Source organism: Tenrec ecaudatus, chromosome 4, assembly GCF_050624435.1.
Source record: "Tenrec ecaudatus isolate mTenEca1 chromosome 4, mTenEca1.hap1, whole genome shotgun sequence".
NCBI classification, from domain to species: domain Eukaryota; kingdom Metazoa; phylum Chordata; class Mammalia; order Afrosoricida; family Tenrecidae; genus Tenrec; species Tenrec ecaudatus.
Genome location: NC_134533.1, coordinates 3,976,742 through 4,004,495, shown reverse-complemented (window position 1 = coordinate 4,004,495; position 27,754 = coordinate 3,976,742). Strand labels below are relative to the sequence as shown.

The 27,754-nt window shown below is 60.7% G+C and overlaps 1 protein-coding gene across 8 annotated transcripts in view; it reads right to left on the bottom strand.

Annotated features, from left to right (window-relative positions):
• Positions 1-27,754, bottom strand: part of SHANK2 (SH3 and multiple ankyrin repeat domains 2) — a 395,141-nt gene that overhangs the window by 1,526 nt on the left and 365,861 nt on the right. For 3 of the 8 annotated variants that reach the window (XM_075547967.1, XM_075547969.1, XM_075547971.1), the window contains 5 exons: positions 26,820-26,955; positions 26,024-26,104; positions 15,480-15,610; positions 14,737-14,848; positions 9,049-11,425 (listed from right to left, as the gene is read on the bottom strand). In XM_075547967.1, coding sequence (XP_075404082.1) covers positions 9,049-11,425; positions 14,737-14,848; positions 15,480-15,610; positions 26,024-26,104; positions 26,820-26,955 — 2,837 coding nt within the window. Of the gene's footprint in view, positions 1-9,048; positions 11,426-12,823; positions 12,845-14,736; positions 14,849-15,479; positions 15,611-23,694; positions 23,716-25,816; positions 25,826-26,023; positions 26,105-26,819; positions 26,956-27,754 lie in introns of all 8 variants that reach the window. The other 5 variants (XM_075547968.1, XM_075547972.1, XM_075547970.1 and 2 more) reach the window with 3 other exon arrangements.

Below are 27,754 nucleotides of genomic sequence, written 5' to 3'. Positions count from 1 at the left end.
GCACCAACTGGACCGCAACTGGATCTCAAAGGAACCCTTCCCCATGTGGTCGAGCGAGTCCTTGGGGAAGGAGTGGCAAGTGGAGCCCGGAGCGGATGCCCAGTCCACTGGGGTCTCATCTCGGACTCACAGGTTCCCTAGTCTTTCTTATACTCACCTGAGGGGGCAGCCAGACTATCCCTCCCTCCCGGCCTGGACAAGGCAGGCTCTCAGCTGCACACTCCAAAGACACGGTGCCCAAGGGCCCTGCTTCCTGCTCTGTGCTGCCCCCAGAGAAAGCCGCCGCCACCACACGTGGAGGAGGGGTAAGTTGAATGCTCCTCCCTCGAAGACTCATTCCTAAGGGGGTGTCTCTGTGTGTGTGTTTGTATGCCTGTGTGTGTTTCTGTCTACGTCTGTGTGTGTGAGAGAGAGAGCTAGTTAGCTAGCTGCTGGCTTTGGCTAACACCAGCCCACCTCTGAGAGCGCACTTCTTCCTGCTGGTCCGGAGGCTGGTCCCTCTCAGTGGGCTGCCATGGGCAGGGAAGACCAGGGTGTGGCCTGGGGAGGGCCAACAAGCCAGGTGGGTTGCTTAGTGAGAAGGAAGCTGGGTGCTGGCATGTGGGGACTCCAGGGGGCAGAGTGCCAGCCAAGCTGCCCTGGTGTGGGATGGCCTTTTGATGTCTGGTGAATTCCCCCCTGGGAGCTGGCCTGAACCAGTTGTGATCCACCTCAGCTGCTGTGGCCACCCCTGGCATTTGGCCTCATGGGAGCTTCCGGAACCACTGGTTGATCCTGCTGTGCTGACTCTGGCCTGGAAGACCCACCGCATGTACCAAGCTCATGGCCCCATGGGGCTAAAGGGAAGGAGGCAGGAGGCTGGTCCTGAGAGGCCAAGCCAGGGCGGGATCCTTTCTTCCTGGGCAGGTTGCTGGCTTTCTCTGCCACTGGCCTGTGTCTGGGTACCAACTCTAGTTGGTCACCCAGGCTCCCAAAGCCTTGCTAGCCCCAGCCTAGCCTCTGAGGGCTCCCACCTGGCACAAGGCAGAGAGACTGGGCAGCGAGGCACGGGCACCAGGCGGGCAGGTTGCCTCCGGGCCAGCAGAGAAACCCACCAGCCCCTGCCCTCTCTGGGCATGCAGGTGCCAATGGAAAGCCTCCCTGGGTCCAGGCCGAGTGGACCTGGCTGCAGCCATTCTGGGCCGGAGGCATGGTCTCGGTCCACCAGGGTGGCTGGTCTCCCTTTGCCACCAGGGAGAAGGCCGGAACAGAACGGTGACCACCAGCAAAAGCGGCACGGGTGATGGCCAAGGGGGTCGTGTGGTGGGAGATGGGATAAGTCTCCTGCAAGTCCAGCTTGGCTCAGTTGAGTCAGGGGGTGGGGTGGAGCTGGTGAGCCCCTGGTCTGCGCTGTGGAGAACTGACTCAACGTGGCACTTTGGGGGCCCTCTGGCCCAGCGTGGCATGACCAGAGAGTGGCCGGCCTGGCTGCTCACAGTGTGTCATGAAGCTGAGACCAGTGAGTTCCTCCCGGTGCCTGAGACTGCACTCAACAGTGGGAGCCCCGCAGGGAGGCTGCAAGAGGGGGGGCAGATTTTCAGAGAGGTCTCGGCAGGCAGCAGAAAGGAGGCTCTGCACGCCCCTGGGCAGGCGGGCGGCAAGGGCTCAGAAACACACAGCAGAGGGCAGGCACACACGCACGCACGCACGCACAGGGCAGCTGGCAACTTACTTCTGGTCAGCATGACCCTCTTCTGTCCACACCCATCAGGGAGCAAGCAAAGGGACAAATGGAGTGGCTTGAGACAACACTGCAAAACGGACGGAGAGAAACACACACAGGACAAGACGCATCTGGGCACAGTGACATGGGACATGGCTGAGCCCTGCTCGGCAGGGCCCTTCCAGACACACACGCAGGCGGAGGGGCCAGCCCACACCAGGGCCCACCGCTGTCCTGTGAACGCGGACCGGGCACCTCTCCCTCCCTGGCTGGCGCCCAAGACAGAAGACGTTGACCATGAAGTGACTGTGACCTGACAGGGCCACCACTGCCTGGCCCAGCGGGCCTTTCTCTCTGGCTCATGAGCCCACCTCAGCTGTCCTCAGGGAGGGTCTGGCCTCCAATTGGCTGCAGGGGCAGCTTGCCACAGGGGGCAGCGGAGCCGGCCTCAAGCTCGGCTGGGGTGTGTGTGTGTGTGCCAAGGCCCCTGCTGGGCGGGATCAGGGGAGGGGAGGGGGAAAGCTGAGTGCAGGTGGCCCTGGGCTGCCCCCGGGCCCTCAGCAGTTCTACAGATGCTGCGCTGGTCACCCACTGACCGAACTCAGGGCACGCCCCCCAGTGCCCAGATCACTAGGCTGCTGAGCAACTGGCTGGGCATGAAGGAAACGGCCACCCCGGCTGAGACCACACACACATACCCTCTCTCACACTCACTCACTCACTCACACATACTCTCACACTGACCCCCCCCACTCTCTCACACTCACTCTCACATACTTTTGCACTGACTCCCCCACTCTCTCACACTCTCTCACACTGACTCCCCCCACTCACACTGACTCCCCCCAGTCTCTCACACTCACTCACACATACTCACAGAGTCCCCCACACTCACTCACTCACATATTCTCTCACGCTGACTCCCCCCACTCTCTCACATTCACTCACTCACTCACACATACTCACACACTCACACTCCCCCACACTCACTCACTCACTCACATATTCTCTCACACTGACTCCCCCCACTCTCACACTCACTCATCCTCTCACACAGACTCCCCCACACACTCACTCACATACTCTCTCTTACACAGACTCCCACACACTCTCTCACACTCATATACTCAGACTCCCTCATACTCACTCCAACACACACACTCACTCCTACATACTCTCACACTCACTCACATACTCTTGCTCACTCACACTCTGTCACACTGACTCCCACACTCATACCCACACTCACACAGACTCCCCACACTCACTCTCACACTCCAACACACACACACGCACACTCTCACACACTGACTCCCACATACTCACTCCCACACACTCCATACTCTCACACTCACTCTCCAACACACACATTCACTTGCACATTCACTCACACACACTCTCTAACTCACACTCTCACCCCCCCACATACTCACACTCCCACACATTCCAACACACTCACTCATACTCATACTCACAGACTCCCCCACACTCACTCTCACACTCCAACACACACACTCACTCGCATATAGTCTCGCACTCCCACACACATTCCCACACTCACTTGCACATACCTCTACAAACTCTCACACCCATACGCGCTCATACACTCACCCCACCCTCTTTCTCACTCGTTCACTCTCATACCTCACATATTCTCACAACCACACATACACCTCTTATACACACATGTACACACGCTCACTCTTATCTTCTGTCATACACACAGCTCACAACCACATGCTCCCTTTCACACACACACTCATCCTTCCATGCACATGGGCATTCCTGCATACTCACATACATACTCCCCTTTCACACATACACACTCACACTCATCCTTCCACACACACGGGCACCCTTTTATATGCACACCCTCACACACACTCTGACTCATATTTTCAACACTTACACTCTTTTCCACATGACATGCTCATACAACATCCCCCACCCCACCCCGCCCAACTCCTCTTTAGGCCAGTGTGCTCAGCCCTGGGTGGACGTCCAGCCCAGGTGGAGCCAGAGAACTCTGGTCGGGTCATGCTCCAGAGGACATGCTCCATGCCTGGCTCCTCCTCTCTGCTCCTGTCTCTGCCCTGTGGTCTTTTTTGGGGGGGAAGGGGGGGTGAAGGCGATAGGGACCTCAGCGCATAAAGATGCCCCTGACTTTGGGTCTGGGCTGGGAGCTGCAAAAGGGGATGTGCCCACTCCAGTCGCCTGACCACTGATTTGCTGATGACGGAAGACCACCACCACGTCACTGCGAGACCACGGGACCTCGCCCAACCACGTGGACACTGTTCAGCCAGGGTAGAGCTGACGGATGGGTGGCTAACACACTGTGGTCACAGGGATGCTGGCGGCCAGGCCAGAGCTGTCACAGGCTGAGGACCAGGGCCTGACCAGAGAGTCCTCAGCAGCTGCGCCCAGTACCAGATCTCTGAGTGCAAACACCCTTGGTCCTCACTCCAACTATATGCATCATGGGCATGGAAGATTCCAGAAGGACTCTGTGGAGTGTATGGCGCAGTACAGACCAAGGGCACTTCGGGCACCAGGACACTGTTCCTCTGGCCACAGACTCCACCCTGGGAGGAGCCTGATGGGCAGGAGCCCCGGGCCTGGCTGCTGAGGGGAACCAGCTCACCTCCTACAGTCCTCGAAGCCACAGACCACCCTGCTGTGGAGAGGTTCTTCAAAGACGAGATTCTGTCCCAGGGAGGTCCAGCCCTGTGGCCGCGGGGGCGCCCACACCCTCCTGCCAGCACCTGGCTTGCAGCAGCTGCTGCGACGTGAAGGACACCCTGCTCACGGAGTGGCTTCCCACCGCCTGTGATGGGAGGGACAGCCCCTGGGTCCCTGCAGAGCCTGGAAAGTTTTCTCTGCTGGCCTTGGGGTGGGGGTGGGGTGGGGAGGCGTGCAGTGCCCGGCCCCATGGCTCCACTAGGGCTCATTAATTGACGCAGAGCCCAACCGCGTGGTCCCTGATTGGTCCCAGGTGGCCCCTGATTTCAGGGAACATCAATCAGCTCGAGAAACTCATTTGTAGTTGGAATGAAACCCAAAGACAGACAGACAGAAAGGAGGGAGGGAGGGAGGAGGGTGGTGAGGAAGATGGGGAGGCGTGTCATCACATCTCCAACTCCATCTTCATCTGCATCTTCATCTGCCCTTGGCTTTGGTCCCCACAGGACGTGCTGAGGGAAGTCTGACTTGGGTCGTTAGGACACCTCCCCCTCCCTCCCCGCTGACCCAGGGCTCTCTGAGGCTCTAGGGAGTTGGCGGTCGGTCGGGCAGCCCAAAGGATGGGCCCCTTCCTGGGCTGTCACTGCCCGTGGCTGCGGCCGTGGGACTTCGGCGTGGCTGCTGGTCCGCATCCCTGGCACAGTGGTCAGGCCGGGTTCAACTCTCTTCAGTGGGAGTTTCCCGCCCCCAGTGCCTGTCTGGTCTGATCCCAGGCATGTCTGCAGCATTCAGAGATGTTGAAATGCCCACTGGGCGGAGAGGACACCGGGCTCTGGGTAAGAACCTGGACCCTCGGGGTGGGCCCTGAAGTACGTCAGTCTATGCAGGGGAGGGGCAGAGGGCACAGCATGGGACACAGAGGCCCCGGGCTGGGACAGCTCTTCCCGGGACCTGCAGGTGAGTGTCACACAGACTCAACCCTGTCCCTCTGGCTGTGGCCACAGCTGTCGTCCCCCAGCCATTTCGCTGGTGGAGCTTTGTTGGACGTATTGGCTATGGTGGAGCTGTTAGGTTGGTTGGCACAGCCTTGCCGACCGCCTGAAGTGACTGGCCTTCATCTTGCCCCAGGGCCAAAGGGCTAAGTGCACCCTTGACTGTACACAGAGAAGAGCCGGAGGGACACCATCCCTAGAGCCCGGTGGCCCCTCGTGACTGTCCTTGCTCATTATCAGCTGCTGGGCCACCTAAGAGCCAGGTCCTTCGCTCAGCTCAGGAGAGCTGGCTTCGGGGTCTCAGCTGTGCAACGCCCCATGAGATGCCTGCCTCGCCTTCTTAGGTCCCCTGTGCTCCTGGGTGGACACCCGCTCTGCCCCTTCCTGCTGAGGATCCCCGGTCACGTCGTTTCCCCCTCTCTGCTGGCAGTTTGCTCATTGGCATGTGGAGGGCACCGCAGGCTTGCCCCAGTGGTGCTTGGCAAAGGCTGCCTGGTGTCTGCGGACACATGCTTGTTATCGGCAAATAGTCTCAGTCTGTGTGGGTCAGGTTGTCAATCACAAAGGTGCTCATGCTGAGACGGCCCTCTTCCAAACACGTAGCAGGCGCCTGCAGGATGTCTGCCTGGAGACCCCAGCCCCTGCCTGGGCTCCTCGTGGAGGAACCCCCTTGGGCAGGCCTGCCTGAGTGAGGCTTGTCGTATGGGAGCTCCCTCTCTTGAGAGCTCCCCAGGAGGTGGGGTCCAAGCTGGGGGATGGATGGAGCCATCTCGAATCGTAACCGGTCACAGGGATGATGCAGACTGGGTAGTGGGGTCTCGACTCACAGCCTGGGACCTCACCATAATGTGGGGCTGCTCAGAAGCAGCAGCAGGGATGAGGTCCCAGGACCGTCAGGTCGGCATGCCCAGGGACACTGAAGACCACCGACAGAGCATTACACTCTAGTCCCAGAGTGACTTGATTTTTGGTCCCAATCTGAATGGTACGGTTGAAGTGAGGGGGCAGAAGGCAGATGCCCAGCTCTGCAGATTGCTGCTTCAGGCTCGGGTCCCCTGCCTTCTGGCCAGTCGCCTGTTATCTCAGAGTCTTAGCTTCTCCTTCTGGGCCACTGAAGATCCACTTTCATCTCCTGGGGGTGGTGATAGGGACCTTTCATGTGTGTGAGGGACTCCACGATCACGGACGCACAGCCAGCGGCCAACGTCTCAGTTGGTGGGGATGAGCCGAGAGCAATCCCCTGGCGAACAGGAAGCCGACAGACGTGCTCTGTGCCGCCTCTCTCAGTTAACACTGCTGGAGCTTCTCCGGCCCCAGAAAGGAGGCATGCCCCCCCCCCCCCCAAAGGAGACAGACCCTGGAACGGGCAGACTTGTCTAAAGAAAAAGGCAAGACAGGACTACACAAGCAAACACACAGCAAACAACCACGACACAGAGCACAAGAGACCGACATAAAGGGTAGCCTGTACCGTGCTCACGGGTAGGAAGAAAACACTGAAATGTCCACCGCGCCAGCCAACATCAGGCGATTCCCCCAGCGTCCATTTTGGAAACACAGAGACAAGCCGCCAACTTCACATGGAAAGGGAGGAAGGTGCCGGCACGAGCAGAGCAGTACTGAGCAGAGGCCTCTCGCTTCATGACCCCAAACCCACCACAGAGCTGTGGAGCCAGCCCTTTGACCACAGCAGAGATCGGGGCCCCAATGACAGACGGATGGGGTTCATGGCAGGGCTGTGAAGAAAGGCCTTCCCTTGTGAAACCGATGAAGCCCCAGCAGACTCCCACAGGGGAGACGGCAGTGAAATGACCCTTGTGCTGGGGCAGCAGCTGATAATCAGAAGGTGGGTGGTTCAAACACACCAGCTGCTCCTTGCGAGAGTGAACGATGGGCAGCTGCCCCTGTAAAGACCAACAGCCTTGGAAACCCTATGGGCGGTCCTGTCCTGTCCTGTTCCATCCCACAGGCTCCCCACGAGTTGGGCTTGACCTGGTGGTGATGGGTTTGGAGGGGAGCGCCGTGGAGAGAACGGATTGTAGGGTGGACAGTCTAGAGGTCAGCTGGGCTCCCTCTGCCCCTTCTGGATTAGACACAACTCCCTGCTTGGCTCCGGGAAAGAACTCAGACCCCACATGATCCCTCACGTGAACGCTGGTTCTGGGGGAAAGGAAGTGGATCCCTGTGAGGCCTGCTTGCCCGGGTTGTGGCGGCCTGATCTGAGGGGCCGGGCCCAAGCTGAACTCACTGCTGTCGCCACACCTGTGGGGAGCAGAGACGGGGGAGAGAGTGTACACGGAAGAATCCCTTATGCTCACATATTAAGGAGCCTGGCAGGCCGGGCGTCTGGGGTGGAGGGAGGCCTTCACCCTGTGAGCGCGAGGTGAGTCCCAATCACATTCTCATAATTAACGTTGCTCCCCACTATGTCCTCCCATAGTAGAGCCACTTTAAAGTTGCCCCTGACAAGCCCTAGCGGCAGCTTTAACTGTAGGAGCAGACGCGTGCTCTTGCTCCCTAGGCTCTGAGGACAGCCACGCCCCCTGACCTGCCCCAGCACCGTCTTAGGTCACTCCTCCAATGAACTCAGGGACCTTTGGGGTTAGGGTACAGCCCACTTTGCTATGCATGTGGTTACCTGTAACTAAGGGTACTTTCATGCTCCCTAGAGTGTTGGAAATATATTTTCTCTCTCTGCTCCGGGCTGGCTCCTGAAGCCATGGCGGTCCCGGAGGTGAGCCTTTGCCTGTCCTAGCTTGTCTGATGTCTCTTTAATTTTACCCCTCAATGACACAACCACCCCTTGGACCCATTTGATTGTGGGGGCTGGTCCCCCCCCCCCCCCACCGCCAACTGAATAGCCAGCCAGTTATGGGCAGGGAGGTCCAGAGCACACACACATCCCAGCCCCACATAGACACTCCCGCCCACCTGCTCACCAGGCACCTGCCAGGAGTTCAATATTTACTTGCTCACCCCGTGCCTGCCCAGACTCACGCCATCACAGCCCCCACCCTCATTTAACCTTGCTCACCGGCCCCCACCCAGACTTTCACGCCCACCTGCCTCCCTCTCACACCCCCTGCTTTCTGAATCTCCACCAGACGTTCACACCCACCTGCTGAGCCCACCCCGAGACACACACACACACACACACACACACACACACACACACGGCTACACTTCTGTGACCAGCTCAGAGCTCCATTGAGGCTTTCCACGGCTCTCCCGGGGAGCACCGGTGGTCAGCACATTCAGCTGCTCACCCAGCAGTCTGAGGTTCAGTCCATCCACAGGCAGGACGACCAGCCTGCGATCCAGCCATGAGCACAGACTCACCCTGACCTGCTCTGTGGCGAGGTCCGAGGGAGTGACAATGGCCCTCTTGGTGGGCCAGCTTGGCTGGGGGTCATGGGAGGGGGGGCAGAGCTGCTCTGGAAGTGAGGTGGGAGGGCTGGAGCGAACGTGGGTCCTCAGGAGTCCTTGCTGAGATGCAGAGAAGTGCGGGACTGTGGCGTTTGGCGCAGCCAGCCCCGAGGGCCTTAGGGTCGGCCCTCTCAGTGGTGGGCGTGGGCTGCTCCCAGAGGGGACCCATGGGGACCTGCCATCCCCGACGAGACTGGCAGGCCTGGATGTGGAGCCAGGGGCGTGCACGCCCACCTGGGCACTTACCTGGTTGCCAGACTGGCAGGCTTGCTTCCCATGGGTGAGTCCAGGGTGTCCCTGGGTTTGGCTGATTTCTCTCGGTTCATTTGCTGTAGGATTGAGTTCAGTTCGCTAATGACGTTGGCCTTGGGGCCCGAGAGAATGGGGCTCTTGACCTCAGGGGTGTCGCCCCACAGCTTGGAGGTCCTTGGCTGCACCAGCTTGGCCATGGCGGGCTGGGCACCGCCGGGCGGGGGCGGCGGGGCCGGTGGGGGCAGCAGGAAGCAGTCAGCCTCCTCCTCCACCAGGGCGTCGTGGTGCAGGGCATTGCTCTTGGGGAGGAGGAGCTTCACCTTGGGCTTCGGGGGCACGGGGGGCTTGTCGACTACAAAGGCCTGCCCGTCCGCGTAGACGGTGCAGGTGTCCGCGTTCTCGCCGCCCTCCGAGGACAGGGTGGAGATGCTGGACACGGTGGACACGGTGCTGGTCGTCTCCAGGTGGTGGTCACTGCTGCTACGGCTGTCCACCTCCTCGATGCCCGAGTCCGTGACAGCGTCAAAGCTCTCCGGGGGCGGCACAAAAGGGGTGGGCAGGCAGTTGGAGAGCCCGGCCGGCTTCCTGGCTCCCTGTGTGGCTGCGTGGGCTGGCTGGCCGGAGTTGGGCGGGGGAGCTTGGGGGGCGTCGTGCCTTTTGGGCTGGGCGAGGTCCGAGTCGGGGATATCAAAACTATTGGCAAATTCCAGGGGCGGGGGCAGCGGCTCTGTGAAGATGAAGTCCTCGTCCAGGTCCACAGAGGCCAGCGGTGGGGGCGGGATGTGGAAAGGCAGGACCACCGGCTCCTCCACAGAGCCGGCCGCCACCATGGCTCTGCCCCCCGGCGCGGCGGCCAGCTCGGGGGCGGCAGCGGGGGGCTGTAAAGCACCTTCGGTTGCGGAGACACCGGGCAGCCCCCCTGGGGTTGTCGGCGGCGTCTCCTCCTGCAGCGCCTGTGGGTCCTCCTCCTCCAGGGAGCCGTCTGCCTGGGCGGCGTCGACGGTGTGGACCATGAGCAGGCCGGCCGCCCTCTGCTGCGACGCGTCCAGGATAGGGATGAGCCTGTGCTTTTCGTCACCCCTGGGCTCCCGGCCCCCAGCCCCTGCCACCCCTGCTGCCTCGTACTTGTTCTCCGTCTCCTGCCGGCGCAGCGGGCCCCTGGCGCTCGGCCGGGGCGCGGCCGGGAACGGGGCCTCGGCCGCGGAGCGCATCTTGGTGTCGATGAACAGGGGCTTGTTGAGGTCGGCCTTGGGGGCCTCCCCCTTGGGCCCCTGCTGGGACTCCTTCATGGCCCGATCCCGGGCGGACAGCGCCAGGGCCAGCGGGGAACTGGGGTCCAGCAGCCTCCCGGTCAGTGGGTGGACGTACGTCTCGGCCCCGCTCTCCGGCCCTTTGGCTTTGGACGTGGGATTGGGCAGGCGCCCGGCCTCATCCTGGGCATCCCCCTCGCCCCCGAAGTGGTTCTCGGGCCGCTCCCCAGGCCCCGACACGGGTGATGGCAGGGCCTCTTCGCCGTCCTTCCCGTGGCCGCCATCACCCTCCTCCTCCTCTTCCTCCTCCTCCTCCTCCTCCTCCGCGGCCTTGGGCAGTCCCAGCCCCACGTCCTCGTCGCCCAGGTCGGTAGAGAGGAAGGCTGGGGAGTTTCTGCGGGCTTCCAGCCGCTTCTCTCGGTCGCGCACGGCGCCAGCGATAGCGGCCGCGAAGGGGCTGCTGACACCAAGACTGTCGTCCGGCCGCAGTTGGCCGGGCTGCTCGGCGCCCTGGGGGTCGGCCTCCACGCTGCTGCCCTGGCTGCTCTTGCCGCTGCTGCTGGTGGACGGCTCCTTGACAATGATGGTGGGGATGGGGATGGAACAAGTCTTCTCCGGGCTGTCCTCCACGTTGGGCTGCTTCACCAGCACCCCCTTGCGCCGCGCGGGCTTGGCTGGTACGTACACGGCCTTGTGGGCCAGTCGGCCCACCTCCGAGTACGGGTTTTCGGGCATCTGGCCCCGTTTGCCGCGAAGGTGGACCTGGGCGGCAGCGGCGGCGCTCCGATTGTACAGGTCTTCCGAGTCCAGGGAGTATCGATCCAGCTCCCTGCGGTAGTACAGGCCTTTCTCCCGCAGGGTGGTGGCCACCGTGTCGGAGCGGCTGGCCGCCGAGACCTTGGCTGCGGGGTTCTGGTTGAAGGCGGGCTTGGTGGGGCCGTGGACGCGCACCGGCGTCGGGGACTTGGGGCAGTTGTAGGCGGTGGGGGAGGGTGGGGGTGGGGATGGGGGCACCGACTGGGGCGGCGGGGGGATGTCCTCCGAGGTGTCGGGCATGGACAGACTCCTGGTGAACTTGAGCATCGGGGGCGCCAGGAACTGCCGCTCCTCCTCGGTTATCCCTGCGAACAGACACACGCACACACGCACACAACGCCAGGTCGGTGCTGACCTCCACGCTGCCACCCGGGTCCCCCAAGGGCAGGCACCCCTTTCCCTCCGCGCCAACACCGCCCTTGGACAATGATACTCAGCACAGCCAAGCCACAATGCAGGGGCAGCGGTGAGGGGAGGAGCGGGGGAGGGGAACCGGACAGGAGGGAGACACAGGGGTGGTCAGGGTGGGTGTCTGGACCTTTGCCTGGGTGGAAAACCCTGACCCTGGTCTGTGGGTGTTGGGGCCTGGGCTGAGGTGGGAGCCTTGTCTGGGCCTCAGGGTGGGCATCTGTGGGGTCTCCTTGCTGTGGCCCACTGCCCATCTGGAAGTGGTGAGGGCTGGGGGCCTGAGGGCTGAGGTTGCCTGGGATTCGCAGTGACCCTCCCAGACTGCGCGGCACAGAGCTGCCCCTGCCTGTGGGTTTCCAAGGCTGTGATGCTTTGTGGGGGCAGACGGCCTCCTGGTTCTCCCGGGGAGCAGCTGGTGGGTTTGAACGGCAGACCTGGTGGTCGGCATGCAATGCCTAACACATAGTGTCTCCAGGGCCCTTGCGAAGGTGAAGGGGCCTGCATTTGATGGTGCAGAGCAGCTGGGGGCTGTGCTACTGTCCCATGTCACCTGAGGGTGTGCGAGGGGATGCTGGCCTCATGGGCCACTGTCTCCTCAAGAGCCACAGCAAGTCTGGCACCCTGGGGCCCCCAGCAGGACAGCGTGAGGGGGTGGCTTGGAGAAAGGGTCCCCTTGAGTGGGCATCAGCTCCTCCTGTAGTCAAAGATGCCACCCTGGGGTGCTGGGCCCTGAACAGACACTCCTCCGGTCCCTGGGTGGGGAAGCCACCCCCACCACATGGCGTGATGAGAGCCGAGGTCTGCAGACTGGGCACCAGTCCTGGGCCCCAGAGAGCCCCCCAGACTCCCCTGCTGGGCGCCTGCATCTGCTCCTCCCTCCCACAGAGATGTAAAGGTGAGAGCACAATGCATGCTGGGAGGAGGCGGGCAGACACACACGTCCACAGACACGGGGTCCAGGGTTGCAAGGGGGGGGCATGCAGGGCCCACAGGGGGGAGGGGGCTCATGTCGCGTCAGAACCACCCATGACAAAAGGACAGTGATTCCCCCTCTCAGCATCTCCATCCAACAAGGGTATTCCAAATTCTACACACTCCTTCAGGGGGACAGTGCCGGGGTGGGTGGGGCGCAATTTGGGTTGCCAAAAGCTTGTGGGCCAGGCCTTGCGCTGCGGCAGTGAGGCAGGCGGCCGGCCGGGGGCCTGTCCCAAGGAGTGCGAATTTACGGATACACCCTATGGAGTCACGTGGCCACATTCAGGGCCAGAGTCCAGACCGCAGGGGGAGGCACTGACCTGAGAGAAAGAGTCTGCTGTCTGGTGGGAGGAAACGGACCATGATTAATTGGTGAGCAAGCCAGTCAGTCCCGCACGTGCCACAGACGCCACCCGGGGTGGCCGGGCCCTTGGGGGCCCAGGCAGGTGGGGGGGCACAGGTGGACGCTGAGGCCGGGCAGCCCCGGGGGGCCTACTTACTGCCTGCAGCCGGTGAGCCTGCCCCTGGCGGCTGGCCCCGCAGGACTGTTTCAGAGCGGGGTGCTTCTTCCCCTGGGGGCAGACCAAGGCTGAGCCAGAGGCCCCCCTCACCCCACCCCAGGCCCCCAACCCGGGTCCAGGTGGCAGCGGCGTCAGGGGACTTGACGAGGATAGGGCAAAGCCTGTCTCTTCCCAAGTGGGGAAAGAAGTGGGGGTCTGTGGCCCGGCTCGCAGGAAGTCACAGCGGTGAGAAACCACGTAGGACCCCACTAGTGTGTGTGTTTGAGAACTGGACCCAGGCAGCCCTGAGAAGCGCACCTCCTCTGCTCACCCCGTGAAACGTGGCTGTGCCATGGGGCTGGGGAACACGGCGAGGTCTGCACAGGGCAGGGTGGCCTGGACTGTTGCCCGCCCCCCTCCCAATCTGCCCCTTACCCCCTTTCTTCCTGCCCTATGAGGGTTGGCTAAAAAGTCTTGCTACCGACATGTAGAAACCATTACTCAACAAACATGCCAACACAGGAAGCTGTGGTCTCAGCACCGATCCCCCCACAGCTAGGCCACAGGCCCCCACACTTAGTTGGCTTACACCTCCTTTCCAGAAAACAAAACAGCTCAGTGTCCCCGCTGGCCATGACAAACGTTTGTGCTCTGCCTTCGTCACCAGGCATCTGCTGTCTCAGCCCTCCCGGGCCTGCTCCACTTCCCACTTTGGGAACCAGTGGCCTGCATCTGTGGGCTTCTGAAGGTGATGTCCCATCCCCCTGTCCCTGCCCGGGCCCCTGTCCCCTGAGAATTCTGGGCTCTGCAGGTGATGGCAGTGAGGGCACCCTCCTCGATCTCTTTGACTTTGGGGGACAGAAGTGTGCTGGGGCCAGCTCAGGGAAGGCATGCTGTCAGGTTGGAGGCGGGGAGGAATCCCCCAGTCTTCCCCTCAGGCCTTCCCCTTGTCAGGACCCTGATTGATGTCCCTACGCCTCCCTCTTTCCTAATAAGCCCCGCCCGCGCAAGTCTCCTTTGGGGTTCCAGCAGCTCCAGAACTGACCTCACTGCTGCCTGGCACTTGGCTGGCCTGGCAGACCCCCACAGAGGCCCCTATTCTGATTGGATGGACCTTGCTTTGGGAAGGCACCTTAACAAGACACGGACAGGTGTGTGCCTGAGAGCACCTGTCTCAGCCCAAGCCCCCTGCTGCCGTCTTTCCTCCCTGCAGCGACCCTGTGTTTCTGGGGCTTTAATGTCTTCATGGGAGAAGACAGCCTCGTCTTTCTCCCTCAGAGCCGCTGTTGGGTGTGAACCTTGGACCCTGCCGTTGGCAGCCCAGCTGTGCCACCAGGCCTGCCTGCAGAGGCGGGTTTAAACACCTTCTGCTTGGAATCAACCTCTGCATGAGTGAGCTGGAACCTAGTAGCAAGACCTTTGGACTTACCCTCATCTCCACCAAAGGAATGGCATTTTCACAAGTGCGTGGCCGCCCCGTTAGAGCCCCCACTCCCCGCCAGATTTGGTGTACATAGTGGGGAACAAGCTTTAAGCTGCTCAGGAATTGCATGACTGCCCCGTGGTGGCGGCCAGTGGCTGTCCCCTGTTGGGCGCTGAGCCAGGTGGATGTCAGGGTCCAGGCCCCAGGTGGCCACTGGGGAGGAGGCCTGGGGGGATCCCTCCCATGGGGATAGGGCTTGCTCTGTTCAAAGCCAAGGGCCAGCATATTCAGGAAGGTCCAGACTTCTTACCAATGGACTTCTGCCTTCGCATTGTGCCTCGAGGCAGGCCCAGCAGCGGGCCCTTCGGGCTCCCGGGAACCGTGGGCGTCATGACTGCAATACTCTGGCGCTCATACACGGACTGAAACAGAGTGAACATGGTCAGTCAGGTGCCCGGTGTCCACACACGGCCTGAGGCAGAGGGTGGGGGCAGTGCCCAGGCTGTCCCACCCCCTACACCGTCACCATGACCCCTGGTGTCCACACACAGACTAAGCAGAGACAGCGGTCCCTCTCATTGTAACCATGACCCTCGATGTCCATACTGGGACAGAACCAGAGACTCGGGTAGTCCTTGACCAGCAGCGGGTCACCTGGGATGTGCCAGTCTTGGTTTGAGAGTGAGGTCATCCCCAGGCCCTGCATCAGCCACTGTCCCTGCAGCCACGCCCCCTTGGGCCACCCTTCCCTACAGCAGGGGCATGACAGTGGACAGAGATGGGCAACAGCATCCAGTGAGTGATGGATGCACAGATGAGGGGCTGGGGGTCCGGGATGGAGGCCGGTTCAGGGTCTGGGTCTCTTCCCAGGTGCCCTCCCTGCACCTGAGCCCAGTACTTCCTCCTCCCCCTGGAAATGAAGCTCCCCCAGCCCCCTATGCTTGCACAGACCCTCTCCTCTGCAGATGGAGCCGAGGCCACTGGGTGTAGGCCCCTGTCTGCAGGGCATGGGGGCCAAGGCCAGCCGCCTCCACACCAGAGCTGCTCACTCACGTTCAGGTCGGAGACCGAGGGGAAGCACCGGCTGGTGGGCCGCTGCTTGATGGTGGCCACCCTGGACTCCACAGCCACGTTCTCCGCCGCCCGAGACAGCTTGGAGGAGGGCACGATCTCCTCGGGCTTGTCTGCAAAGCAAGCAGGCTCAGGTAGCACCAGGTGGGGAGGGCGGCCACCCGCTGTCCACGCACGCAGGCTCCGTGGGCCCTGGCCCCACACCAGGAGGGGTGACCCGGACACGGATGGGAGGGGACCACCAGCAGCACAGAGACACAGCTTCCTCACGAGGCAGCCAGGCTCTTCAGGGAGCCACTGCAGTTGCGATCCGGATGTGTCTGTGTTTGTGTGTGACTGTGTGTGTGTGACTCTGCGTGTGTCTGTGTGTGAGTCTACGTGCATGTAAGTCTGTGTGTGTATGTGTCTGTGTGCGTGAATCTGTGTCTTTGTGCATGTACGTCTGTGTGTGTGTCTGTGTGACTGTGTGTGATGTGTGTGAGTCTTTGTGTCTGTGTGTGAGTCTATGTGCATGTAAGTCTGTGTGTGTGACTGTGTGTGTGAGTCTGTGTGTGTGTGTGTGTGAGTCTATGTGCATGTAAGTCTGTGTGTGTGACTGTGTGAGTCTTTGTGTCTGTGTGTGTGTGAGTCTGTGTGTGTGTGAGTCTCTCTGTATGTGAATTTCTGTGTAGATGTGTGTGTCTGTGTGACTGTGTCTGTGTGATGTGTGTGAGTCTTTGTGTCTGTGTGTGTGAGTGAATCTGTATGTCTGTGAGTCTAGTGCATGTAAGTCTGTGTGTGTGACTCTGTGTGTCTTTGTGTCTGTGTGTGTGTGACTCTGTGTGCATGTAAGTCTGTGTGTGTGACTCTGTGTGTGTGAGTCTTTGTGTGTGTGAGTCTGTGTGTCTTTGTGTCTGTGTGTGTGTGAATCTGTGTGTGTGTGAATCTGTGTGTGTGTGACTGTGTGTATGTGACTCTGCATGTGTGAATGTGTCTGTGTGTGAGTCTATGTGCATGTAAGTCTCTGTGTGTGAATCTGTCTGTGTGTGTAAGTCTGTGTGTGTGACTGTGTGTATGTGACTGCGTGAATCTGTGACTACATGTGTGAATCTGTGTCTGTGTGTGAGTCTATGTGCATGTAAGTGTGTGTGTGTGTCTCTGTCTGTATGTGCATTTGCGTTTCCGTGTAGATGTGTGTGTCTGTGTGTTGAAGGGGGCTGTGCATGGCAACTGATAGCTCTGTTTTTAACTCATAACAAACCAGACTCACTGCATCGAGATGCTTCTCATCACAGTGACCCGAAAGGCCAAGACAGAGCTGCTCCCGTGAGTTTCCAAGACTAACTTTTACAGAGATGTTGCTGGGAGCCAGCGTGTCAGTTCCGACCCAGAGCGACCCCATGATCTATTCCTGTAAACCCTTCCTAAAGGGGCAGTCTGCCCACTCCTGCGGTGAGACAGGCCCAGTTCTCTTCGCCCCTCTCTCTCTTCTCCTGTGACACAGACAGACCATCACAACACAACGGCGCCTGAGTGACACAGGCGGCATATCCCGTGTCCTGCCACCATCCCCGAGACCGTCTTTCTCTTTGGCGAGTTTTGTTTATTTTCTGAACGGTTTGGACTTGGTCGAAGGCCTGCGATCCTCAGCACAGCGTGTGTCTCGGTGTCCTGAGGAAGGAGAGGGCTGAGGCTTCCTGACAAGTGGGCCTCAGGAAAAGTCACAGATGGACAAAAGGAAAACCTCAGAGGCCTAAAAAGCACCCTGAACTTTACAAAGGATGGCCTACAAGAGCTGCCCAGCGGCCTGGCTCTGTCTCTGAGATGTGCGTTCAGACGCAGATGTACTTAGGGTCGCTTGGATGCAGGGACGACCCTGTGCCTACTGGACTCACCCATCACCCACAGCAGCCAGTCCATCCAACCCCTGGGGACCCCGGAGGACAGAGGACAGCCCCTGGGTTGTGAATCTTTATAGAAGCCAATGGCCACATCGGTCACTTAGGCCCTGCTCGGGGACAGGCTCCTTCCCCCACACCTACAGGGCCAGACCCCTTAGTGAGTCTGGGCGGCTGCGTTTTAAACAAGACTGGTGGTTGCCCAAGGATGCCTGCTGTCTATATCCCAAGGGGCACTGAGTTTGTCCACCCTCCAGAGAAACAGATCACCTAGAACATTCCATAGCCCAAAGTTCCTGAGTTCCAAGCCTGCCCACTGGACGGTTCTGGGCACCTCTACTTGAGGCCCAGGTCTCTATGCAGTTCTCTTCATGACGCAGGGGCTGAGCCCCAACACGGGACTGCCCATGAGGGCTGGCGCTAACCTGACGTGGGGAGGGTGTCCAAATAAGATGGCCCTTAGAGAGTGGGGTGTGTGATGGTACCCTGAAATGCCAGGTACTTGGTCAGAGAGCCCACACAGATGGACCCTGCCCATGAGCTGGCATCGGAATGTGCGCTCATTTTCCATGGAATCCAACGACTTCCCAGGCTCCAGACTCAGGGGTCTGGACATCGGCCTGCTCAGCCCACAGGTGGGGTGTGGGGGTTGTTACATTTCAAAGGCATGTAAGAAGGTGAAGACCAAGCCCCAGGGCCCACATGGCCCAAGAAACAAGGACACACGACTCCCAGTGAAGTCCAGTGGGCTGGTGGCTCCCCGTGGGTCAGAGAAGAGTTGGCCCTGGTAGCCTTTCTTTCAGGGAAGTTCTGGATGGTGGTCACTGTTGACATTGAACCAGGAGTAGGCTGGTGGGCACGGCCGGTGCTGGGCTCTTAGCTCCTTTCCAGGAGGCTCCAGGGAGGCCGGCTGGCCTGCTGTTCACTGAGCGGCCAGCAGGGCGTGGGGTGGTCAGAAGTCACAGCAGGAAGGTGCCGAGTCTGGCCAGTGATGGACACCCAGTCGGGGGGCCCAGAGAGTACAGGCACCGTCGAGTCCCGTCCTTGGCCATCTGGGCCCACAGTGTCTAGCCATCCCCTTCATTCCCACGGCCCCTCTGAGATGTCCTTTCCCAGAGGCTGGTCTTTGTCCAAAGGACACTCGCCAGGCTCCCCATCTGTCTAAAGGCCAAGGTCTCCCACACACCCTGTGAACTCCTCTGTCCAGTCACAGCCCCGTCTGTGCCCACCAGCTCCCCGGCTCAGCTCCCCTGGCCTCCATTCTCTCTCCTCTCGACTCCTTCCCCCCAGGGCCTCGGGGACCCCTGCACTCTCCTGGCTTATCCCTCCAGGCGACACTATGGATGTTGGGGGTTCTTGGGCCAGGAAGGATGCTCCTATCTCTTCCCCTCCACCCCACAGGTGGGGGCACACCTGTTCCTTATCTGAGCCCTCGCCTCCCCCCAGGCCTCCCCTGCACGATGTCACCTCCCACGCTCCTGGGTCCAGCTCCCACACTACACAGCTTGGTAGTGAGGTCTCTCTGCGCAGTCCCCGTCCCCGCCCACCCTCGGTCACACTGGGGCCTGGCTCACTGCCCTGTGCAGAGGGGCTCAGAGCCTCTTGGCTGACAGGCTGGAGCATACCTCTGGCTCCATCCCTTCTTAGAAGTTGAGCCCCTCGAGGTGGCCCTTGGCTTTGCTGTAGGCCAAGGCGCAGCCATGGGAGTGGGGGCACAGACGGGTTCCCCCCAGCTAGGGAGGGGCTTAGCTTTGATCCAGATCTGGAAGCTGCATCTCGCCCAGTGGTCCACCAGGTGGACACTGCTAGACCCACTCATTCCCCTGGGGCTGACCCTTTCAGAGCTTCTGGGATAGTGTTGACCATGCAGAGGTGGCACCTAGGAGGCAATGCCACAGGTGACTGGGGAGGCCTGCCCAGGTGGGGTTGAGGGGACGTGGCAGGAGCCCACCTTGTCCATCCCTACTCTCCTCCTGCACTCACAGAGCCCTGGACCACCCTCGAGGACTCAGGATGGAGGTGCCAAACAATGGGGTGCCGTGGGCAACATCCTTCAAATGAGATGCCATTAAAGTCAGGGCCCCATGTAGTGGGGTGCCATCAAGCCGGACTGCAGGATTTGTTATCTTCTTAACTTTGTGATTGAGGGACATTCAGAGAGCAAACTGGCCCCCATTCCATTGACTGTGGTTCTCCGTGCTGTCATGGCACCTACCTTCCCCGGCCAGCCGGTGCCAACTGCGGGGTATTTCAGCTCTCAGGGGCAGTGGGGGCTCTCAGAGGGCCGTGTGTGTGGGAGGGGGGCCTGGCCTCTGAGTGGCAGCGCTGGGGTATATGGGGCTGTGATGGAGGTAAGGCCCTGGCCGGGTCCTTTTGGACACCACAGGCCTGTCACTTGGCCATGAACAGACCCGGCAGGACTGGCTTACTTCCCACCCTCCCTCAGGTCTGCCCGGGTCTCCAGGGACCCTCACATGACTGGAGGAGCTGGTAGCAGAGTTGATCTTGGGGTCTCAGGCATGTGGCCAGCACCCCGAAAATGAGAGTTGTAGGATCTTCAGGGTCCACGCATCTGGTGGAAGTCCTGCTTCCTCCCATTTCACCCACTGGGCTGTCTGCCCAGGAGGGCTCAGTCCCATTTTGCAGAGGGGGCAAATGAGGCTTGGAGATGGGCCTGACCAGGCAGGGATGCTGAAGGGCCATTAGCCACACAGGTGGGTGCTGACCCCTGGTGGTCACTCAAAGCCAAACATCTGTTTGTAAGCACTAGATACCTCCCCCCGCCCCCACACACACACTCCTCAGGGGCTTGGGGTGAACAATTGGGGAGAGACTGTACAGAGTCCCCTCCCAGAATGTTCCCATTATCACGCAGGTGGCCTGGGATGTGGTGGCGCTGAGGGTGCAACTCCTGACCCCGGCCCTCGGCTGTGAGCAGCCCCATCTTTGCATTACGCCCCTCATCCACCCACATGTGTGTCTTCCTGAACCAGGACCTGAGGCAGGCCAGAGTTTCCTTCCACTGGGAGTCCGGTCAGTGCTCTTGTGTGAGATTTGCCTCTGGGACCTGCTGCCCGGGAGCCGGAGCCTGGCCTGCTGTCCCTCAGTTCCCTTGCGGTATCATCCAGGCCATGTGCAGTGGACCAAACAGGCGCGGAGCCGGTGCGGACTCACCGCGACCCTGCTGAACAGGGCAGAACGCCCCATGTGGGCTCGGGTTGGGGAGGACAGAAAGTCCCAGAGTCTCCCAAGGGGCGGATGGTTCTTTCAAACTGAGGTCCCTGTGGCTCCCAGCCCCATCCGTACCCACGACACCGCCAGGGCTCCCGGTTCCTAGCAAGGACAGCTTGAAAAATGCTGCGGGACTGCAGCTTCTGTTTGTTAGGCCAGGAGCCAGGAGGAGGGTCACCTCCAGCCACAAAGACCCGGACCTCGGGCCCCTCTGGTGAGGGGGCCTAGCAAGACCAGTCCTCGCAGTTAGAGGGGAGGCAACTCGGAGACTAAATGGGATTCTGATGATGTGGAGAACCACCGCTCGCACAAAACCACCAGCAGCCAGGGGACGCACGGGGCCCCATCGTCACTTCCTGGGAAGCCTAGGCTGCTGGTGGGAGACTCAGGTCATCTGAGTGCTCAGAGATCGTCCGGGGTGTGTGAGTGGGGTGGGGGCAGGGGGGGCTTGTCACACCAGGGAAGGGGGTGACAGAGGAGGCCTGCCATCCCAGTCCAAGCCACGGAGGCCCTGGACTCCAGGTCCACTTCAGCACGAGTGACCCAGAGAGGGACAGACAGCAAGCAAGTGTCCTTGAGCTGAGTTCTCTGACCTCCCCACTGCCATCTCACCGACACCCCAGTAGTGGTGGGGCAGTCCAGGACAATCCCCCCTTTTACGGACACACTAACTCCAACAATCCATGCCTCCTCTAGCCTGAGAACATGCCACCAACCCAGATGCCAGGCCCTAGGCCCCTGTCGAGAGGGCGTGGTTTGCAGCCCCCAGGACTGTTTGAGGTTCCCAAGGGCACCAGAGCTGTGTGGCCAAGCCAGGAAGGAGCTCATGTCCTTCAGCACAGGGCCAGCAGGGTCACACAAGGCTGTATAGTCTCAGCGTCCAGGGCAGGGGTCCCCTCACCCCATATCCCCTCCAGACTTGAATTCAACTTTTCCCTTTTTTTTCTGTGGGAGTGGGGCCCCTTGCCTTGAGTGAGCAGGGTGTGTGTGTGTGTGTGTGTCTGTCAGGGCTTCCCCAAGAGGAAAAGCCTGGGTCGCCTGAACTAGGAGGGATCCACGGGCTGGCCTCTGGGTTTAATTCCCTCCCTGTCCCACAGACCCCACCCCCTCTCCAACTGGAATATGGCTCTATCGTCTCAGTTAGGGGTCTCGCAGGACCAGAAGTCCCCTGCCCCTTCTGCCATCCAACCCCACCCCTCCATCCCACCCCAGGCCCAAGGCCTTGCAGGCTGCAGGACACACAGCTTGGTCCCTGAGGACACGTTACCTCCCCATCACAGCTCTCAATGGAGGGACTTTGGGGCCCAGAAGTGAACTCTTGGGAACCCCCTGACATGCCAGAGGCCCACTTCCCTTTCCCAGTTTGAGGAATGCCACTCGCTTCTCTGGGAGTTGAGATGGCCCAGTGAGGGGCCTGTCGGGAGTGGGGGGGGGGAGCCTGGGCATTGGACACAAGACCCACCCCACTGTGTGGGGAGTGGAGAGGCAGGGCTGCAGGCTGAGGCGGGTAGAGAGTGCCCCCCAGGTGTCCTCCACATGCTAGACCCTCCAGGCCATGGACCCCCCACAGGCAATGGGTCCTCAGGTCTTCCTGCCACCCCCTGCCCCTGAAGCTACCTCTTGTTCCCTTGGGGAGTGGCAAGAACCAGGGTGAGATTTGAATCTTGAATCGACACTCCCAGATTCCACTGTTGGTCAGAGAGGTGGCCCTCCACTCTTGGCTAACCTCCACCCCCCATGGGTGTAGACTGGGCCTTTGAAGTCCCCTTTATGGTCAAGGGGGGGCTGAACACTGCAGGAGCTCCTGGGGTGGAGGAGGGGGGGATGGGATGGGCGGGACTGGGTGGCATTGGTGCAGTGCCCGCTTGGGCACAGTGAGCTCTGAATCCATGCTGGTCTCCCCGATGGCCAATGGCTTCATGAGGCAGTGGGCCTGAGGGGCTGTGACCTTCAGGAAGGTGATGGTGGTCAGGGGCTGGACCACACACACTGGGGGTCTGGCTGGGGACGGCAACGGTTCCTCTCAACAGTGAGACTTCATGGACCTGGGGAGGGGCTGCCTGGGACCCATCCCAATGCCAGGGGGGCTTCCCTGAGCAGCCCTGGGCAGTGGCATGGGCTCAGGCTGCTCTGGTAGACTCACACTGGGCCCGAGTCTGGGAGTCGGTGGGAGGACTGGGCCAGAGGTTCATCTCTGGATGCTGCTTTCCTGGTCCCAGGAGCCAGCCCCCCTGATGGTAGCACTTGGGGTGCTGAGCTGAACCTTAAGGCCAGTGCTCCCTGGCCCAGGCTTTGTCTTGGAATGTCGAGGGTTTCTTTTAACTGATAGGGTGGGGCTCTGGTCTCCACAGCCCTTTGTGAACACCCCCAATGCGAGGAAGGGAAGGAGCCCGGTGGGACAGTGCTTCCACCTGGAGCTGTGATCCACAAGGCCGGCAGTTCAAAACCCCCAGCCGCTCCTCAGGAGGAAGACGGGGTTTTCTACTCTTGTAAAGAGCTACAGTCTCAGAAACTCAAAGGGGGCAGTTCTAGCCTGTCTAACAGGGTCGCTATGAGTCGGCATGACTCGGTGGCAGTGAGTTTGGTTTGGTTGAGAAAGTTTGTAGTTTACACTGGGCAGTGACTTGGGAAAGGGCCTTGCTGGGAGCAGAAGGAGGCCAGGGGGTCAGGGGCCAGGGTCAGGATGCAGCTCCAGGTCTGCCATGCCCTGAGCCCAGTGCTGGCTAATGGGACCCTCAGCCCACTGCATGCCCAGGCTGGGTGGCCACAGAGAGCTCACAACACACTGCAAATGGCCATTCCATGCCTGTAGGCATGGGCCTCCTCGCTGCCTGCTGGGAGAGGCCATCCTGGCTGTGATGGGCCCCCGGCATCTACGCCAGGGCCTGGACCCGGCAGCCATCTCTGCTCCGGAGGAGATGCCGCAGGGAGAGGCACGCACACAGTGGATAAAAGACAGATGGGCAAGCCAAGCGCCGGACAGACTGGGGACAACACAGGGCTCACAGAACATTCTAGACCATGCCAAGGGCTCTCCACCAGCAGGGCGGAGGACTCGGGCAGAGACAGACACTCACGAGTCCCCTTACCCTTCTTCTTCCGGACGGAGGCTTGCGAACAGAAAGGGCAGTTGTGAGTCACCTGTGCTGGTGCAGGCGCACCCCCACTGTCTCATCTCAGGCCACTCTTAGGAGATGGGGGAGCTCAGTGAGCAGGCTGGTGTGTGTGTGGTGTGTGTGTATGTGTGTGTGTGTGGTGTGTATGTGTGGTGTGTGTGTGGTGTGTGTGTATGTGTGTGTGTGTGTGTGTGTGGTGTGTGTGTGGTATGTGGTGTGTGTGTGTGGTGTGTGTGTGTGGTGTGTGTGTATGTGTGTGGTGTGTGTGTATGTGTGTGGTGTGTGCGGTGTGTGTGCGGTGTGTGCGGTGTGTGTGTGGTGTGTGTGTATGTGTGTGTGTGGTGTGTGTGTATGTGTGTGTGGTGTGTGGTGTGTGTGTATGTGTGTGTGTGTGTATGTGTGTGTATGTGTGTGTGGTGTGTGTGGTGTGTGTGGTGTGTGTGTGTGTGGTGTGTGTATGTGTATGTGTGTGGTGTGTGTGGTGTGTGTGTGTGTGTGTGTGTGTGTGTGGTGTGTGTGTGTGGTGTGTGTGGTGTGCGTGTGCGCACGTGCGGGCAGGGGTGCTCCCAGAGAGGCAGCAATGCAGGGGCAAGCCCATAGCCTCCTCCTCTCTGGGAGTGCCTTCTGGGGATGGGCGCCAGGCCCACTATGGACACAGCCTGAACCACAGTGGCCATGAGACTTGGGCTGGGGCCTCAGGAGATCCCTGCTGTCACTTGATTGAGCAGGTATTCATGGGGGACCCCCTTTATGTGAGGATAAATTGCTGCTGGTGCCCATTGGGAGGCTGAGACCACTCAGAACAGGTAGTTCCTTCGGGAGCACGTGGGCATCAGGGTTGGGGTGTATACCTGGTCCCATCCCTATCAGCAGTGCACGCATTCAACACCCCTGGGCTGGGGTCCAGCAGGTCTGTTCCTCTGGCTGGGAGAGTGGGATAGGGTACCACTGGCCCCAGTGGGGAGCAGGGGGAACCTACTGGTGCCTGGGGTGGGGTGTCAACTAATACAGGGGGATCTACTGGATTCTAGAAGGGCTCGGGAATTATTGGTTGGGGGGCAGGTATCTACTGACTCCTTGGGGTGGGAACTTACTGGATCTAGCTTCTAGGGGGTGGAGAATTGCTGGTTCGGGGGAGTAAGGGACTTACTGGTTTCTAAGGAGTCTAACAGGATCAATTGGTTTCTAGGGGGTGGGAAATAACTGTTCTGAGAGATCTAGTGGATCAATGGGGATCTACTGGTTTCTAGGAGGTAGAGGGATTATTGGTTCTGGGGGGCCTACTGACTCCTTGGGGGTGGGATCTACAATATAGGAAGACCTACTCATTTCTAGGGGGTGAGAGAATTACTGATTCTGGGAGTGGGGGGTACTGGTTCTTCTTCCTGGGGATCTACTGGTTCTGAGCGTTGGGGAGGCCTACTGGTTCCCAGGAAGTCTCTTGGATCTAGGGTGGTGCTGGTGGTGTCTATTGGTTTTTAAGAGGTGGAGGATTAATGGTTGTGGGGGGTACTGGTTCTTGTTCTGGGGCAGGGCAATTTAACCCTTCTGGGAGTGTTGGGGCACCCGTCCCCAGCAGAAAGGCCACATTTAGAAGACCATGCTGGGTAGTGGACAGGGGCTTTGTCCTCCCTCTAAGGCTGGGCTTGTGGACGCAGTGTGGGCCACACACCCAGTGCATGCTCAGGGCCCAGCCCAGACTGGTGGTGGGGCTTAGGCAGAACCATTCTCAGCACAGGTGACATACACCTGGGCTGGGATGCAGCCAGGTGGCCCATCCGATGCTCCTCCCTGGCCTGAGGGCCCCCAGGTGCTCCAAGGCTCAGAGGCTCCAGAGGATACAGAGTAGTAACACCCCCCCCCAGCTAGACCCACTTGCCCAGCAAACACCCCCGTACCCCACTCCCCTCCCACAGCCCCCAGGCTAGAGACCCCTGTGGCCCTGACCCTCAGTCTGGCAGGCAACCCCCCCATTCCACCCTGCTGTCTCCCCAAACTCTGCTCCAGGGCAAGCTGGTGTGGCTGTATGTCAGCGTGGGGCAGCATGAGTGTCAGCGGGGTCCCCCGAAGGCAGGGGACACCGTGGGGAGCTTACCTTTCTCCACTAGTGAGAGGCCCAAAAATTCAAAACGAAACAATGTTAGATATGCTGAGAGACGGGACCACACAACCAGCCCCAACCCGCACGGTCAGCCAGCCAGCAGGCGTCCCAGGAGGCCACTGGCGTCCTCGGGTGGACGTCAGAGGGCACGGCGTGCGGGTCACGTGCGCAGGGGTGTCGGGGCGGCACCGCGAGTCTTACCGAGCTCCTCCAGCTCCGAGGTCATGGACTTGGAGCGCAGTGTGAGCGCTGTGGTCGGCGCGCGCTTGGGCGGAGGGGGCGCTGCAGGGGCAGAGAGGGATGGGAGGTGGGTGTCGCAGGCTCACAGGGCCTGGTCTCAGGGTATGGCCACGGGGGTGGGGTGGGGGGGTGGGCACCTCCAGCCACTCAGAGCCCACCTCTCCGCTCTCAGTGGGAGGGCGGGCCCTGTGAGAGGGCGTGTCCCTGAGAGGGGGCGGGCCCTGTGAGAGGGCGAGCCCCCGTGGGAGAGGAACCCCCATGGGAGGAAGGGTCCTGTAGGTCAACACTGTTGCCAGAAGCAGGAGGGGTCTGCAGCTGGGCCCACCAGTCCCGCCAGCCTTTGCCTGTGTAATCCCAGGCCCCGCTGCCCAGGCAGAGCCCTCTCTGTGACCCCATTCTACAAGCTGCGGTGGGAGGGGTCTCTTCACTTGGATGCAGGCCTGGAGTGGTGGTCATTCCCTGCACTCCACCCAATCCGTCCATCTGTCTGTCTGCCCACAGCTCATACTTCCCACCTGCCCTGGTCCTCCCCCCCTCCTGCTGGGCCCTGGGGAAGCTTCCACCAGTGCAGCCCCCTCCCCCCTGCCCTGGGGAGGCTTCTCCGGAGCCCCCCTCTGAAGGTACCCAAGCCTGCTTTGGCTGATGGCTGAAAGGAGCTGACCCCACTGCCCCCTGTGAGAGTGATCTCCCCCAGGGGCAGGGGATGGGGGCGCAGGAGATTGGGGGCAGGGGAGGGAGGGTGGGGAGGGGAGCCTACCTTTTTTCCGGGCAGTGTCATCCGGGTCTAGGTTCCGGCTGACGGTGACCACCTTGAGGGCCAGGTGGTTGCCGCCCTGTCGGATCATGGCCACCACCTGCCGGTGCCCCACCTTCACGACATTCTCGTTGTTGACCTGTGGGGAGAGGGGGTAGCGTGGTCAGCGAGGGAGACGCAGGCGGGGCTGGACGGGAGCGGGAGGCCACTCACGCCTGCCAGGGTGTCCCTATGTGGCTGTGGGCTGGAAACTCTGCCATCGTATTTCAAAGGCCAGCCAGCAGGTCCCCCACGGAGGCCAGGTCCCTTGACTAAGGCAGATTGAGAAGAAAGGCCTGGGGGTCGACTTGGAAATTGCCCGGTCAGACCTCCCAGGGATGGCACAGAACTGGAAGGCATCTGTGGTGGCCACTCTGTCCCCAGCAAGGGGCGGGGCTGACGCGGTGACACTTTTGGAAGTCTGGGGAGGCCGGAGTGGAGGCGGGTCTCTGTAGGTGTGCCCGCTGGGAGACCAGTGTAGGCCAGAGGAGGCCCGGGATGGGGTGGAAGCTGGGGGAGGGCAGGAAACCTGGTTCTCCTCTAACCGTGGGCTCAGTCAGCAGCCTGGGGATGAGGTGGGAGAGAGGCCCAGGGCCCCTTTTCACTCGGGCAGTGGACAGTGGACGGCGAGACATGCAGAAAGCCCGACAGGAAACTCCTGGTCCGGGCCACTGCCACTGTCTGTCCTCACAGCTCAGCAGTGACAGAGCATTTGATCACTTGCTCTCACGTATGCGAGGACTCTGTTACATCACCATGGCTCGTTCCTTGCAGCCCCCTGTCCCTCCTCAGCCGGGGGAGGGTTTCCCCTCAGTTGACAATATGTGCAAGGGCAGATCACTGCCCCGAAGATCCAGCATGCTGCCTTTCCCTAGGCCATTGCCTGAGAGGTCCTGGAA